Source organism: Carassius carassius, chromosome 6 (genome assembly GCF_963082965.1).
Source record: "Carassius carassius chromosome 6, fCarCar2.1, whole genome shotgun sequence".
NCBI classification, from domain to species: Eukaryota; Metazoa; Chordata; class Actinopteri; order Cypriniformes; family Cyprinidae; genus Carassius; species Carassius carassius.
The window spans coordinates 36,358,907-36,373,972 of record NC_081760.1 but is presented as its reverse complement, the minus strand read 5'-3'; the positions used below and the strand labels follow the sequence as shown (position 1 = coordinate 36,373,972).

The window sequence follows — 15,066 nt, the reverse complement described above, 5'->3', positions numbered from 1 at the left end:
CAATGCCCTGGATTGTTACTGTAGAGCTGTGGGGAAACGGCAGAGGAAAAAAAAACGACAGGAAAGCCATTTTTCAGAAAGAACGAACAAAAATCTCATGTAGGTCAAGGCTAACCAGCTGCTCGCGTGAACTTTACAACCTCAAGGTAGCATTCCCGAGTCCAGCAACTCCCTCGTCACTGTGGAAACCATTAATTGTGCTCTGTGTGTGTGTGTGTGTGTGTGTGTGTGTGTTTGTGTGTACTTTGTTGGGATTGGGCACATAAATTGATGGTAAAGTCATGCAAATGCAGAATGTCATGTGATCATCTGTAATGATCTCCCATATCTAGTGTTACTGTGAAAAAAAATTGCCTTAGCTTTACAGTGAAAAATACAATCACAACATTTTAAGTTTTACAGATGGAACATAAATCTACAGTAAAATTGTTTTTCATTACCTGAAATGATAATAAAGCAAATGATTAAAATCTGTTTTTACCTTTATAGCATACTGGCAATCCCCTTAAAAACACCAGTGTCACATGTTGAATCAAAGTTCATCACACAAGTAGCTCTTCCTCGAGCTGAAGTAAATACTAATATTTAGAAGGTGCACAGTGTCACAAACACAAAACACAATCATGTTAAAACATGACACTAAAATAATGCAATAATTATTTATTTAACAGCATAAGATGAAACACAAAACCCTGATGTACGTCTCACTGATGTGTAAAAAAAAAAAAAGTAAAATAATTATTTCAATCTAAAACCATCAGATGTGTAAAGGAATTCTGGGAATGTCAGCTGTACATTTAAGCAGCATTGTACTGTAAAATTACATGAAGTGTCTCATTAGTAATTATAGTTTTTCAGTGTATAACGTTAAACAGTTAACAGGTTTTCACGGAAGTCATTTGTCATTAAAAGTACATTCATTTTTTACAGGGTTCTGTCTTGACTGTTTGATGTACCGTGAGTTTGGGTTGTTTTACAGATTTGTTTTTGTGCTGTGCCACTATTGCTCTTTACTAATTTGAAGGAACATAACATACATAAACCGTATTAAACCTTTGCGTGCAAGTCATCTTTCAGCATTTGTGCTTGTTTGCTGTGTGTCTTTAATGATCTGATCCCAGACAGCTCCAGAAGCCTGTAGTCACTTCATTAACGGCTTTGTTTCTCTGTCTCTGTGTGTTTGTGTATTTCAGTCTCGGATGCAGACAGCTCAGATGGCCTGCAGCTGAAGAAGGAGCATGCCTTAAGAGTCTTCACTTACATCAGCACATGGACACAGAGGTCAGCACTCAGTCATTCACATATTCAATTCATTAACTCTCTCAAACATTCAGTTACTCATTCATTACTGGTTTGTTGATTTGTTCCTTTCTCAATAGCTCATTTATTCAGTTCATTCACTCGTGCAGTACCTCCTTGACTTCCCACTCAATAGCATGTTTATTCCTAACCTATAACTCCATGTTATTTGACCATTCACTCACTGCAATCTTTCATTCATACACTCATTCATCGCTTGAAGATTCATTCAATTCACTCACTGTCTTTATTTAATAATATATTCTCATTCACTCACTGAATCGCTCATTCATTCTCTTTCACTTACTGATTTACTCACTCATTCATTGCTCACTGTCTTGCTCATTTATTCTACTGATTCTATCACTGATTTTGTCACTGATTCACTCATTTATTCTCATTCACTTACTGATTCATTCACTCATTCATTCTCATTCACTCACTGATTTATTCACTGATTTATTCTCATTCACTCACTGATTTGCTTGCTGATGCTCACAGATTCACTCATTCATTCGCTCGTTTATTCAAACACGATATTCACATTCACTCACTGACTCATTCATTCACTCACTGATTTGCTCACTGACTCACTCATTTAGTTGATCATTCTCTTGTTCACTCACATACTTATTAACTCACTGATTCATTTGCTGATTCATTCATTCATGTTTTCTACTCCATCCTGCATCATGTTGTTGTTGTTGTTTTCTTTGTCATCATGGCTGTTTTGTCATGGATTCATTTTCGTTTGACCTGTTGTTTGGGATGGATTGAAATACTGTTAAATTTGTTAAACTGAACTGAATGTACTACAGTCTCCTTGGTGGCTGAAAGCACAATTAAATTAGCCAAAACATTTAATAAACAAACACATTAGAAGCTAGGACTTTGCGAATGATTTTCTGATGTCCTATTCTCTTTGTGTTCATCTGCAGGCAGTGTCTGTGCTGTTTCAAAGAATACAAACACCTCGAGGTGTTCAGCCAGCTGGTTTATGCCCTCATTAACTTGGTCATTGTCCAAGTAACCAACCTTAGGGACCGTCTGCAGAGTGGCCATGGCAACACTAGGACAGAGGGGGCGGAGTCAGAATGGGGCTCCGCCCAGCCCCAGCCATCGCCCAGTGAGGACGAGCCACTGAATGTGGAGCGGGACTCTGCTGAAGAGGACGGTGGAGAAGAGGACGGAGATCAGCACAAGAACCAAAATCAGGGGGTCAAACCAGATGCCCAGCCCAAGTTCAGTGAACCCACAGCGGGTGAGAGCGGGACCGACAGCAGCCTGGACCCGTTTGCATCCTGGAGCACAGAAGACCAGGAGAAACTGCTGCTGTGTGCTGCCAAGATTTTTCAGATCCAGTTCCCCCTGTACACGGCCTACAAACACAACACACACCCCACTATAGAGGTAATACATGCTCGTATAGGCGACAGGTTTCTAAAGTCTGGCTTCCAAGGTGTTTTTTTTTTTTGGAGATGTGGGTGTTGCACTCAAGCTTGCACTCAGTTGTGGAGGGTTGAAGCGGATTAAATGATTGTTGAAGTCACCATATGTCACCTAAATGTGTCCTTTCGCACATAGATTCAGTTATAACATCTTAAAAGGTCAAAAATAAAGTTAAAATAAAACACATTTGTGGATTAATAGTTCACAATAAGATCTAGTACATGCATATACGAAACAGAGTGAATTTTCATTTCATGCATATGCATTTTAAGCCATTATCCAAAATAACCAGCTTCAAAATGAATCACATTTGATTCTCATCAAGGTTGCTTCACTGAAGGGATCACCAAAAATGATGCCTTAACCAGTCCCCAAATTAGAAATTGTTCCTTTTTTGATGATCTTTCTGTAGCTGTTACTAAATTTCTGACATGCAGCCAAGTACGCTTACATATACAGTTATAATCCGGTTAATTCATTGTCAGACCGACCATTTAAGACTGTTGCTCAAGTTTGATAGACTAAATACTTCTTATAATTTTTGTCTTTCAGAGCAAGCTCACAACGTCAAGGCCAATTGTGATGCAATTACACATATATGTGCCAAACAAAGCTATTTACACAACATTTTAAAAAGACAAATCATCTAAATCAAACTTTTCAAGTGCATGTTAAAGTCATTAGAGGGGTTTTCCTGATCAGTCATCATCAGTACTTGTGTGCATTTCTAGTTTATCTGTAAACATTTCACTGGATATATTGAAGCCATTTTTACTTTGACAATCTATCTTTTGGACAACATAAGCATTATGTACTCTTCCAGTTAGTGCTTTATTACTGCTAAATTATTTAGATGAGCTGAGTAACCAGAGCAAGTTCTGAAGCTGTTTTCTGTTGAAAAGTTGAGTGGGGTTTTATTTGGGTCGCTTTTTAATATCCGTTTGTTTTTATCCTCAGGATATCTCCGCACAAGAGAGCAATATCCTCGGCTCTTTCTGTGATATGAATGTAAGTCTCTCTCACACACACACACACACACACACACACACACTCATTATGATGGGCTTGATTACACTGTTTAGAGAGAGTTCATAACCACAATAGACGCTGAGTGGCTGGAGCAGGACTAGATTGAACTGACTCTGAGATCACAGCTAGGTGTGTCCTGTGTGTGAAAGTATGAGATGTTCTCCGTTTAGACGTTGGTTAGTGTGATTCATCCACACAATGAATCTTCACAGGTTTTATTAATTAAATGCAAACCATTCATACTCCGACTTAGGGCTGGGCGATATACAAAAAAAAATGATATCTTGATATTGTAAAAATTTTCACGATATTCAATATATATCTCGATATGTTTGCATTTGCATTTAAATAATAAAAAATAAAACATGATTTTCTTTTGCCCATTAAAATAAAAACAAAAAAAAACATTTAGATTAAACAGCTAATTTAAGCAGGTAAAAAATCTAGACCAAGAGATCACTTACTGCTTTTTATTAAATGAATACATGTAGGCCTATATGTAACTGAAGCAGTGCAAATTAAGTAACAGTTACAGAAAGTGCATTCTGTCAACTTTTTAGTGCATGCAATTCACAATTTAAACTATGCAACTGGGATAAGTATTTTATTTGAATTTTTTTAACAAGTTTTTAAGCTAAGAACACAAGTCTGTTAACTGCCTGTGGTTTTAAGAGAAGCTCTGTGGCATGAAACTATGTTCCTACTGACACTAAAAACCCTCTTAGATAGGGAGCTAGTTGCTGAAGCACATAGCTATTTCTTATATATAAATATATATAAATGAATACCAAAGACTTTTGCATTCTCTCTGTCTATATTATGGAAACTGGTAAACATATCAGTGAAATTCCCCAATAGTAATTCCAAATGGCCATAGCCTATGTTTCTCTATTCAAACATCAGCGGTCGAGTAAGTGCATTTATTTTGCGATCACAAATGCAAACACAGTTGAGATCTCACGACAGAACACAGACCGGCTGAACGACGCTTTCATTAGATCACTCAATTCCAGCTTGTTAGTGTTTTCAGATTATCGTCGGCGGCTCTTCCGCAATGAGGAGTGAGCACGTGCGCATGGTTGCCAGATTGCTTAAAATAAGCAAACACCGGGCAGAAAATGTATCCTTGTAACAGTGGAGCTCTGATTGGGAGATTTAAACTCTTGTTATCTGGCAACCGCTATCATTACAGCTCTCGTAGTAGAGGGGCGTAGAGCAGTCAGCAGTTACAGGTTCCTTTTTTGGACATTCGGCGCGTTCTTTTGGGAAAGTATGCTTGAATTTGAAATATTCGATATTTCCGATATATTCAAATTGTACATCGTCGTCATAATTATTCCGATATTATCGCTAATATTCGATATATCGCCCAGCCCTACTCCGACTCTATGTAAGGATGTTTTCTGAAGCTCATTTGATCTCATATCGCTGCCTGCAACAATTTTGATTCATCTGTTGATGGTCTCACACCATATGTCTGCACTCTCATTGTGTGTAAATGATTAAATAACATTTCATATTTAATAAATGCATATTTTTGCACACAACATATAGCGTACATGACAGATTATATTATATTGTTGTGATGATTATTATATTATTACAACAGTTTAATTTATAACTTATAAGGCTATTTCTCTGGTAATTAAATAACAAATATCTGTATATATATATATATATACACAAATATCTGTAATATATTTTATTATCAGTCTTTATGATTTTAATGAGTATTAGGTCAAGGATGGATTTCATACCTCATGCTTACTATATGTAATGTTTTATAGACGCATAATATGTACTGTCATCTTATATTCATATTATATTGTTGTGATGATTATATACAACAATGCAAACATGTTTTATAAGTATATTATTATGATAATTATATTATATTATTATTATTATTATTATTAATTAAATAGGCTTTGGACTGATTGGCTGCAGAGAGATCTTCTAAAGTTTATTTAGATTCAGCTAATTTTAAAGTTTGTTTCTGTCCTGTAAAAGCATCCAGAATGGAGTCAGGTGACCAGAATAATGCTGTTGAGATAAAGGCAGTGTTTTCTTGAGGCATAATTTAGGAAAATGATCTGGGTGTGTTTGAAGTGATTGTATTGCATGCTGACGTGTGTGTGTTTGTGTTTCAGGATGTGGAGGTCCCTCTGCACCTGCTGCGATATGTGTGTATGTTCTGCGGGAAGCACGGCCTCTCTCTGATGAAGGACTGCTTTGAGTTCGGCACTCCTGACACTCTCCCCTTCCCCATCGCACATGCCTTCATCACCATCGTCTCTAACGTGAGTCCACGCAGTCAAACAAACCTCAGTCAAACCAGAGTCTGACTTGTTAGATCTGTAACCAATCAGAGGTGTGTTTTTACAGATCAGAATATGGTTGCACATTCCCGCTGTGATGCAGCACATCATCCCTTTTCGCACTTATGTTATCAGGTAAGAACTCCTTTCTTTAAACTAGACCTAAACTAGAAGCTTCAAAATCATTAATTGGCAAGTGTGCAGGAAAATGTGTTTTCATCTAATCGATCCGAGCTGATTGACTGAGAGATATAAACGAGATGCAGGCTACTCTTAGAAAGAGCTCTGCAGAGGGAATCAGCTCTCTGCCGAGTTGCTAGGAAGAGCATCCCTCACCATAGCAACAGTCGCCAGGGCTCTCCTCACATGACCTTGGGGGAAGTCAGACGGCTGGCAGGGGAGCGGAGCGAGTGCTGGTCATGTGACCCGAGCCAGACAGGATTAGAGCCGCACACAGAGACTCATAGAGAGAGTCTATTTGTTTATTCACTCTGAGATTTTCTGAGATTTTCTTTTTCAAAATGACTTGTTATATTGTATTATGTCATTTAATATTATTATATTATATACAAATCCACATATCATATAAATGTAAACCCACTTCATAATTACTTATTATAATATAATATCATGTAATATGCAAATCTGCATATGCGTACATAATTGTTATATTATTATAATAAAGATTATTTTTTATTAAATATTATCTTACAAAAAGGAATATTTGCAACACAATTTGAAATCATGCTGCTGTTATGTAACACATTGCAATATACAGCTTAAATGTAACCCTGCAAATTCAAACACACTTTTGGTGGGAAATGATGACATGTTAATTATTAAGCCTCTGAAATGCTCTGTCACACTTTTGTATGTTAACTGCTTTTCATGGGGCCTGATATATCCTTTATAAATGCAAAATGAGTTTTTGATAAGGATCTTTATATGAATGTTTCAGGTTTACTACAAGTTACGCTTCCTGCTGATTAGAAAAAATTTTCAACTAGTCCCTCTGTTTTTCTAGGCAGATGAATATTTGTGCTCAGTTGTTTTTATGCGTCTGGTTTAATATGAATCTCCATCTGTCTCTAGGTATCTGTGTAAGTTGTCGGATCAGGAGCTGCGTCAGAGCGCGGCTAGAAACATGGCCGATCTGATGTGGAGCACGGTGAAGGAGCCGTTGGACAGCGCGCTGTGTTTTGACAGAGAGAGTCTGGATCTGGCCTTCAAATACTTCATGAGTCCGACGCTCACTATGAGACTGGCCGGCCTGAGCCAGATCACGGTACGAGAGACACACAAACACAAGAACTCTCTGCCATCGTCTCCGGCCCGTGTTGAATGATCTGTGCTTGTGTTTCTGTAGAATCAGCTGCACACCTTCAATGACGTCTGTAATAACGAGTCCCTGGTGTCTGACACGGAGACGTGAGTGTTACGAGTCCACTGCTGTTAGTAGTTCAGTCCAGCTAGATGTGTATCGACATCTTTCTTTCCTCTCTCAGGTCGATAGCAAAGGAACTCGCCGACTGGCTCATTAACAACAATGTTGTGGAGCACATATTTGGACCAAATTTGCACATTGAGGTGAGTCCAGTAGACTTTCATAGATACGGGTTTCGTTATGTCAAAGCTCTGACTAAAGGTGTATTATTTCTGATTGTGTTTGTGCTGTAGATCATTAAACAGTGCCAAGTGATCCTGAACTTCCTGGCAGCCGAGGGCAGGCTGAGCACTCAACATGTGGACTGCATTTGGGTCGCTGCTCAGGTACACACACACACACACACACACACATGATTTAGACCACACAATTTTATATATTGTGCACATTTTAGTTTTAGTTAACAATAACAACACCTGCATTGTATGTAACTGAAATAAAAATGGTTATTTTGATTTTTATACAATTTAGTGTTTTGGAAGTCATTTACTATTATTTCAATGTTACATTTATGTGTGTGTGTATAAATAATATATATATATATATATATATAATATATATATATATATATACAGTATTGACTCCTAAAAGCACTTTTTAAAAAGCAAAAATGCAACAACAAAAAATTATTTCTGATATAACTAAATCTATGTAATAGATTATATTTATAAAAACATCAAAATCTTTCTCATTGCATACAATGTAACAGTGTTGTTGTTGTTAACCGAAACAATTAAAAATATTTTTTGTTAATTGGAAGTAAAGCTGAAATAAAATGTAAAATAAAACAATATATTACTATGAAAAAAAACTATATAAAAATACAAAATATAACTATTTAAAAATAAACTTAAGTTAAACAACTTACTGAGAAAAAAAACATAACTAATTCATTACAGTGAGGTGGTCTTTCTGCTGGACCTTGAGGCCTGTCGCACCTCCTACAGTGCCTATGGTGGACTATGCATGGCAGGGGCATCCTTTTCCCTGAGGCAGGCCTAAACCTGACCGCATACCATGTGGTTTTGCTGCAGGGTCTTCAGCTGGGGACCACCGCTCATTGACGTTTCGCCCCTTAACCCAGAACATCTCCTGGTGGCGGGGCAGTGAACAGGGACGTCTCCCTGACACCCCCTGCAGCAAAACCTAACTAGATGTTACTCCCCAAGCTTTATCACGTCGTTTCAGCCAGAGCCAATGGCTTGCTTTCTCCGCTTCCTCAGAGAGCTCTTTGGTGGATCTGCTCAGTGTGGTTCCCCGTAATCCCAGGTCCTTGAGCAGGCATAATATTGATCTGCCCATAAAACCTCTGGCTCCCACCTCTACCGGGTACAGCCTCACTCTCCATCCACTTTCTCTGCACTCCGCAACCAAGTCTGCATACTTTGCCTTCGTTCTCTCGTAAGCAGCTTCCAGCCCTTCCTCCCATGGGAAGGGTATCGTATGTTGCCCTAATGTGGAAACCGAGCCGGGCTTGTGGCAGTTTCCAGAACTCTGCCCACCTGATAGCTCGGCTTGCAACACCCTCCCAAGTTGTCCACCGCCCCTGCTGCCCCTGTGCCACAGACCTTACTCTGAGCTCCTCCTGCTCAATCCTGGTGACAACTAGGTCCTTCCTCTCCTTCCTACTTGCCTTGGACCATAGGATGGGTGGCTCCCTCCATCCAAGGGCTGTCCTCCCTGTCTGGACCGTGCCTACAATTTGTTGGTGTTGCAGCCTTCCTATCACCCTCTGCACTTCTTCTTTAGCCCTCCATTTCCTTCCAGTCTCAACTATGGCATTTGCATCAGCCACTGCTCTGTCGGAGGAATCACTTAATTCCAGTGATGGAATTAAAAAATATAAAAATATAAAACAGAACACTGAATATAAAACAGAAATAAAATAAATGAAAGCTGCATAGAAATATATATAAAAAAACAATTCAAATGACAAAACACATAACATCACAAACTTAAACTCAAATATCATGAAAACCAAAAATATAAAAATCTAAGCCCATTTAAAATATGAATAAATACTATAATGGTATTATATAAATAAAACTAAAACAACTCTGCATGCTACTGTGTGTACTATCAGAAACAAATTTTTAAATGTAGTAATTTTCTTTCCTCTCTGTCTTTAGCTGAAACACTGCAGTCGCTACATCCATGACCTCTTCCCCTCGCTCATAAAGAACCTGGACCCTGTTCCTCTGCGGCACGTGCTCAGTCTGGTGTCAGGGTTACACCCCAGCGCACACACTGAGCAGGTACCACACGCTCTCAGAGCACATCCACACATGTTAGAATTACACAGAGTCTGTTTAGTCATATACAAAACTTGATGCCTGCTGTCACTAACAAACTTTCAAACAGACTAAAACTTACCTACTATCCAGTATGTGTTTGTTGAATTGTTTCTGTGCTTGTGTAGACGCTGTATTTGGCATCCATGCTGATCAAGGCCTTGTGGAATAATGCTCTGGCAGCCAAAACTCAGCTGTCCAAACAGAGCTCCTTCGCCTCCCTGCTCAACACTAACATTCCCATGGGCAACAAGAAAGGTGTGTTGTTTTTGGATGTGCATGCCAAAGATTTAGAATCGAGACTTCTCAGTTAGAAGCTGGTGTAGATATATTCTTTTGTTTTGTGTATTCTGAATTAGAGTTTTAGAATTATTGTATTCAATTTAGGTCAGACATGGCAATTAAAGTCAATATGAACTGGAGTGCTGAAATTATATTACTACTAAAATGTGAAAGAGTTTCTGTTGAAAGATTTTATTTATTTACTCAGGATCTCTGTGTAGCTTGTTTATGGTTAAAATGTCAGTTATGTTTTATTTTTCCCCCAGGTTCTCCTGCAGGAAGCCCAGAGAGCAGTGACAACAGCGACACGCATCACAGTGGAGGAAGTGACATGGAGATGGACGAGCCGATCATGAGCAGTGGAAAACGAGGGCAGCAGAGGCTGTCGGACACAGAGGTGACACATTTTCCAAAAGATGATTTGAAACCTTGTCAATCAGCTTCAGCTTATTAGGTGTGTTTTGCCGTTCCACAGGAGTCTCTGCAGGGCAGCTCTGATGAGACGGCCAACAGCGGCGAGGAGGGCAGCAGCAGCGGTCGCAGCGAGGCATCCAGCAATGAGGCTGGATCCAGCCGAGCCAGCCAATCAGCAGGCAGCCCGGGCAGTGAGCTGCACTCCGACGACATGGCTGACAGCGAGGCCTTGAAGGAGGAGGAAGAGGAGGAGGAGGAAGAAGAAGAGGACGATGACGATGATGATGAAGACGATGATGAGGACGATGAAGACGACAGGCCCGCTGTTGCCTCCGAGGGCAGCCCGCAGAAAGACACTAGAGAGTTGTCCACTTCAGAGCTGCGAAAACGCAAAGCTGGTGAAGCGCTCGGAGAGGTCCAAGGCCCTCCGGAGCGACCCGGAATTCCCCCTGGCGTTCCTGGCTCCATCGCCTCTGTTCCCGGACTTTCCAAAACCAAATCCATTCCTTTTACCCCAGAGGCAGCCGTGGCCATGGTAGCCTCGTCTTCCCTTAGGATCCTCGAGCCTTGCACGTCTTCTTCTGCGTGCCTGGAGGGAACATCGGGAGAGCAGGTTGATTCCCAATCCCAGAACCCCCAGCAACCACAGCAGGGTGACACAGAGATGGGCTCCTCACATGGAGTGTCTGTTTCCCAGGAGCCGCCCTGCATGCCTCGACCGGCGGACTTCCTGACGGAGGCCATGGGCAACGAGCTCTTCAACTGCAGGCGTTTCATCAGCCCTCAGCATCACCACCATCATCACCACCATCATCATCATCACCACCATCACGATGGGTGAGTCTCTTTTCCAAGACCTAGTGAGCTCCCTAGCTGTCTATGTACATAGGCAGCTTCCTAACTGGAGTGGAACCTTATAAGTGCATTTTGGGTTTGCCTTTTTCCAAGAAGGTGTCTTAAAAGGTTGCTTTGATGCCTTAAAACACAGACTTTCAACACAGACTTTCACTCTCCACAGTCACATGGTAGAGGACATGCTGAGCGCCGATGACGTGAGCTGCAGCAGTTCCCAAGTCAGCGCCAAATCCGAGAAGAATATGGCGGATTTTGATGGAGAGGAGTCTGGCTGTGAGGAGGAGCTGGTCCAGATCAACTCGCACGCAGAGCTCAGCTCGCACCTGCAGCAACACCTACCCAACCTGGCCTCCATATATCACGAGCATCTGGTGCAAGGTACGTTCACCTCCAAAAACTGCCGCCACAGTGCTAGGAATTTTCTGGGTGTGTTTGCACTTCTGGGTGCATTGCTCAGTTGCAATTATGGCATTCTGTGTGAATTCTAGTAGAGCCCATCCGATATATCATTTTGCCGATATTATTGGCCGATTTGAGCCTTTCGGGGTATAACGATATTGGTGAATATGTCGCTGATATGATTTTTTTTTTACAGAACACACAATGCAGATAAAATGCTTGAAATTGTGTAATTACTTAGTTTGTCCAGCAGAGCATTCTCCATTGTTTGCTACTGGTGACCTGGATGAAATGCTTTAAAGCTTAAGTCTATGGAAAACCATTGAATGAAAGCATTCAAGCATTGTCTTATTCGACCGTAAGTGCCCTGCGAAGTGGACTTAACATGAAATTCCGCCTTGATTCCAGTTCCAAGGGAACATACATGTTACATTTAAAGAGCATTAAAGTGCGCAAATTTATATTGTATTCATTTATAGAGGTATATATGTCACACTTCACACTTCTCTAGTAACTTTCATCTGTGTGTGAAGACAAACAAGCACAAATGCGTGAATGAATATCCAAAATTGAAATAAACTTCAACAGAATAAAGTTGAATGGAATTGAATCGAATTGAAGTTTAATAAACCTCAACATTACTGTTCAGCCACTGATGTCAGACTCATTTTGGTTAATAAAGTTTGTTAATTTGTTAAATGCCCTGCCTCAATTACATATCTCTGTCATCTTATTATAAGTGTTTGATCACCACATTTCAGTGATCATTGCAAAAACTGTTTATGTATAGACTGTATTCTATATATAGTACCAGTCAAACAGTTTAGATACACGAATGGGAAAGTGTCCAAAATTTTGACTGGCACTGTACTATGATATACGCAAAGAATATTACTCCCTAATATCGGTATCGGTATCGGCCCCCAAAAACCCATATCGGTCGGCTCTAGTTTCTAGGGCATTGCTAGTTTTTTAGTGGTTGCTAGGAATAGCTCAGCTCTATGGTAATTAGGGTATTCTTGTGGTTTCTTGTTTGTTTCCGCTCAGTTTATAAAGTGCTTAAATGTTTGTTAGGGTGTTGTTCTGTGGCAATTAAGGGTGTACTGGGTGGTTTCAAGAATGTTGTTAGGTTTCTAAATTGTTCTAAGTTGTTGCTAGTGTTTTTCTGTGGTAATTAAAGGTGTTCTGAATAGTTTCTAGGGCGTTGCTTGGTTTTTCACGCGTTTTCTAAGTGGTTGCTATAGCATTTGCAACCAAAAATCTTAATCTGCGAGTTTCGTTTTTGCTGAGATCGCCACTGGCGACTATATAAATGTACATGTTATGATTTGAAAACTTGCATGTAATGCCTTTTTTCCTGCTTGTTTTGCAATCACATCATTTGTTATGTTGCATAATAAACTGAGACGATGCACATCAAAGTTTTAGAGGAAAAACAGTCCTCATCTCTGCTGAACACCAGCGCTGACGGCACACCTGCTGAAAGCAGCTCCAGTTGTGGCAGCATGAGAGAGATCGAAAATTACGGAGATGTGCAAAGTAAAACTGCAGAAAGGCAGGGTCTATTTCATGCACTACTTGAACAAACTACAACAGGTAAAGCTGTCAGCCGTGTGGATATGCAATATCGTTAACGATTCTCATTTATAATCAATACTAAAATGGCTTCTTGTAATCAAGATCTTAAGTCTTGCTTATTTGCTGTGTTCTGTTAATGCGTGAACTTTATATTATTTGTATCGCCGTCTGACGTCCAAGAATCGCAAAAAGCTTTGTGCTCTGTTCCGTTGTAATAAACACAGTCTCAGCTTTAAAATTCTGCCAAATTCATAATGAAATTCAAACAAAAAATACCATTTTGGCACTCTTCATTATGTGGCATGAGTGAATGCTTTAGCGTGCTCAGTTCAAGCAGCACGTGAACCCATCATATCTTTTTCTTTACTATTGTAGTATGAAATAAACATGAATGAACATCAGTAGGTTGTTATAGTGTTGCTCTGTGGTAAATATGTTTTGGAGAGTTGCTGGATTTCTGAGCTGTTGCCCTGTGGGTGTTTTGATGGTTTCAAAGGTCTTCTGAGTGGGTGTGATGATGTTGTACTGTGGTGTTCTTGATTCTACAGTTCATTTGACCTAAACTTACTCAAATCTGATTTCAAACAAGAGTCACACGATAGTTTCAGTCTGAAGTTTTTCTCAACATCTGCTCCAGGTCCAGCGGTGCACAAACATCAGTACTCTACGCATGCGGCGACAGACATCAACCTGGACAACGTCTGCAAGAACGGCAGCACCCTTCTGTGGGACCTGGTCCAGGACGACAATGCGGTATGTTTACCTCACAGCAGACTATTCAAAGTATTTAACCTTTAGAGTCAGTGATGTGATTCTCAGGTTGTCTCGGTCACTAGATCCACCTATCAGAAGGCTTGATTAATGAGGCAGAGAAGCTGTTGTGCTCTCTGGTCTGCTGGTTCACTGACCGTCAGATCCGCATGCGTTTCATCGAGGGCTGTCTGGAGAACCTCGCCAACCACCGGTGAGACCATCAAAGATATATGAAGTGCTGGATCAAATTGAGGTCCAGTAGGAGATATTTGCTGGTTTTGTTTCTGCTTGTGTTCGTCAGGTCAGTGGTGGTGTCCTTGCGTTTGCTGCCGAAGCTCTTCGGGACCTTCCAGCAGTTTGGCTCCAGCTACGACACCCATTGGATAACCATGTAAGAAAAACTCCACTCATCACTGCTCTCCATGTTGTCCTAACTTAGACCACTTTACAGGGGATTTTGAGAGTTCTTCCTCTGCTACAGGTGGGCAGAAAAGGAGCTGCACATGATGAAGCTCTTTTTTGATGATCTGTTACACTATATCCAGGAAGTGAGAGAGCAGCGCCACAAATTCGCTCTGTAAGTGTGGTGTCTCTATTTCTATATTATCTCCTCAAAAGTTTGGGGTCGGTAGGATTTTTTTTCAATGTTTTTGAAACATTATGCGAAAACAGTAAAAATTACAATATTGTGAAATAATATTACAATTTAAAAGAACTGTTTTCTGTTTGAATGTTTATTTATTGCTGTGATCAATTACCCCAGTCTTCAGTGTCACATGATCATTCAGAAATCATTATAATATGACGATTTTCTGCTCAAGAACATTTCTTCTTATAGTTATTATCAGTATTGAAATCGGTTGGGCTGTGTCATTTTTTTTTTTTCAGGATTCTTTGATGAATAAAAGTTGAAAACCCTGCCAAAAATGTCTTCGGTCACTTTTGATCAATTCCG

At 40.1% G+C, this 15,066-nt stretch overlaps 1 protein-coding gene across 1 annotated transcript in view; it reads left to right on the top strand.

The window, feature by feature from the left end:
• The window catches only part of LOC132142784 (ubiquitin carboxyl-terminal hydrolase 34-like), a 46,412-nt gene that overhangs the window by 2,731 nt on the left and 28,615 nt on the right, over nucleotides 1-15,066 (top strand). The window contains exons 2-19 of the mRNA XM_059552902.1: nucleotides 1,194-1,281; nucleotides 2,238-2,709; nucleotides 3,706-3,756; nucleotides 5,928-6,077; nucleotides 6,163-6,230; nucleotides 7,188-7,380; nucleotides 7,462-7,523; nucleotides 7,601-7,682; nucleotides 7,773-7,865; nucleotides 9,669-9,794; nucleotides 9,959-10,088; nucleotides 10,379-10,509; nucleotides 10,588-11,363; nucleotides 11,545-11,759; nucleotides 13,996-14,111; nucleotides 14,195-14,322; nucleotides 14,413-14,502; nucleotides 14,593-14,688. Coding sequence (XP_059408885.1) covers nucleotides 1,194-1,281; nucleotides 2,238-2,709; nucleotides 3,706-3,756; nucleotides 5,928-6,077; nucleotides 6,163-6,230; nucleotides 7,188-7,380; nucleotides 7,462-7,523; nucleotides 7,601-7,682; nucleotides 7,773-7,865; nucleotides 9,669-9,794; nucleotides 9,959-10,088; nucleotides 10,379-10,509; nucleotides 10,588-11,363; nucleotides 11,545-11,759; nucleotides 13,996-14,111; nucleotides 14,195-14,322; nucleotides 14,413-14,502; nucleotides 14,593-14,688 — 3,067 coding nt within the window. The remainder of the gene's footprint in view (nucleotides 1-1,193; nucleotides 1,282-2,237; nucleotides 2,710-3,705; nucleotides 3,757-5,927; nucleotides 6,078-6,162; nucleotides 6,231-7,187; nucleotides 7,381-7,461; nucleotides 7,524-7,600; nucleotides 7,683-7,772; nucleotides 7,866-9,668; nucleotides 9,795-9,958; nucleotides 10,089-10,378; nucleotides 10,510-10,587; nucleotides 11,364-11,544; nucleotides 11,760-13,995; nucleotides 14,112-14,194; nucleotides 14,323-14,412; nucleotides 14,503-14,592; nucleotides 14,689-15,066) is intronic.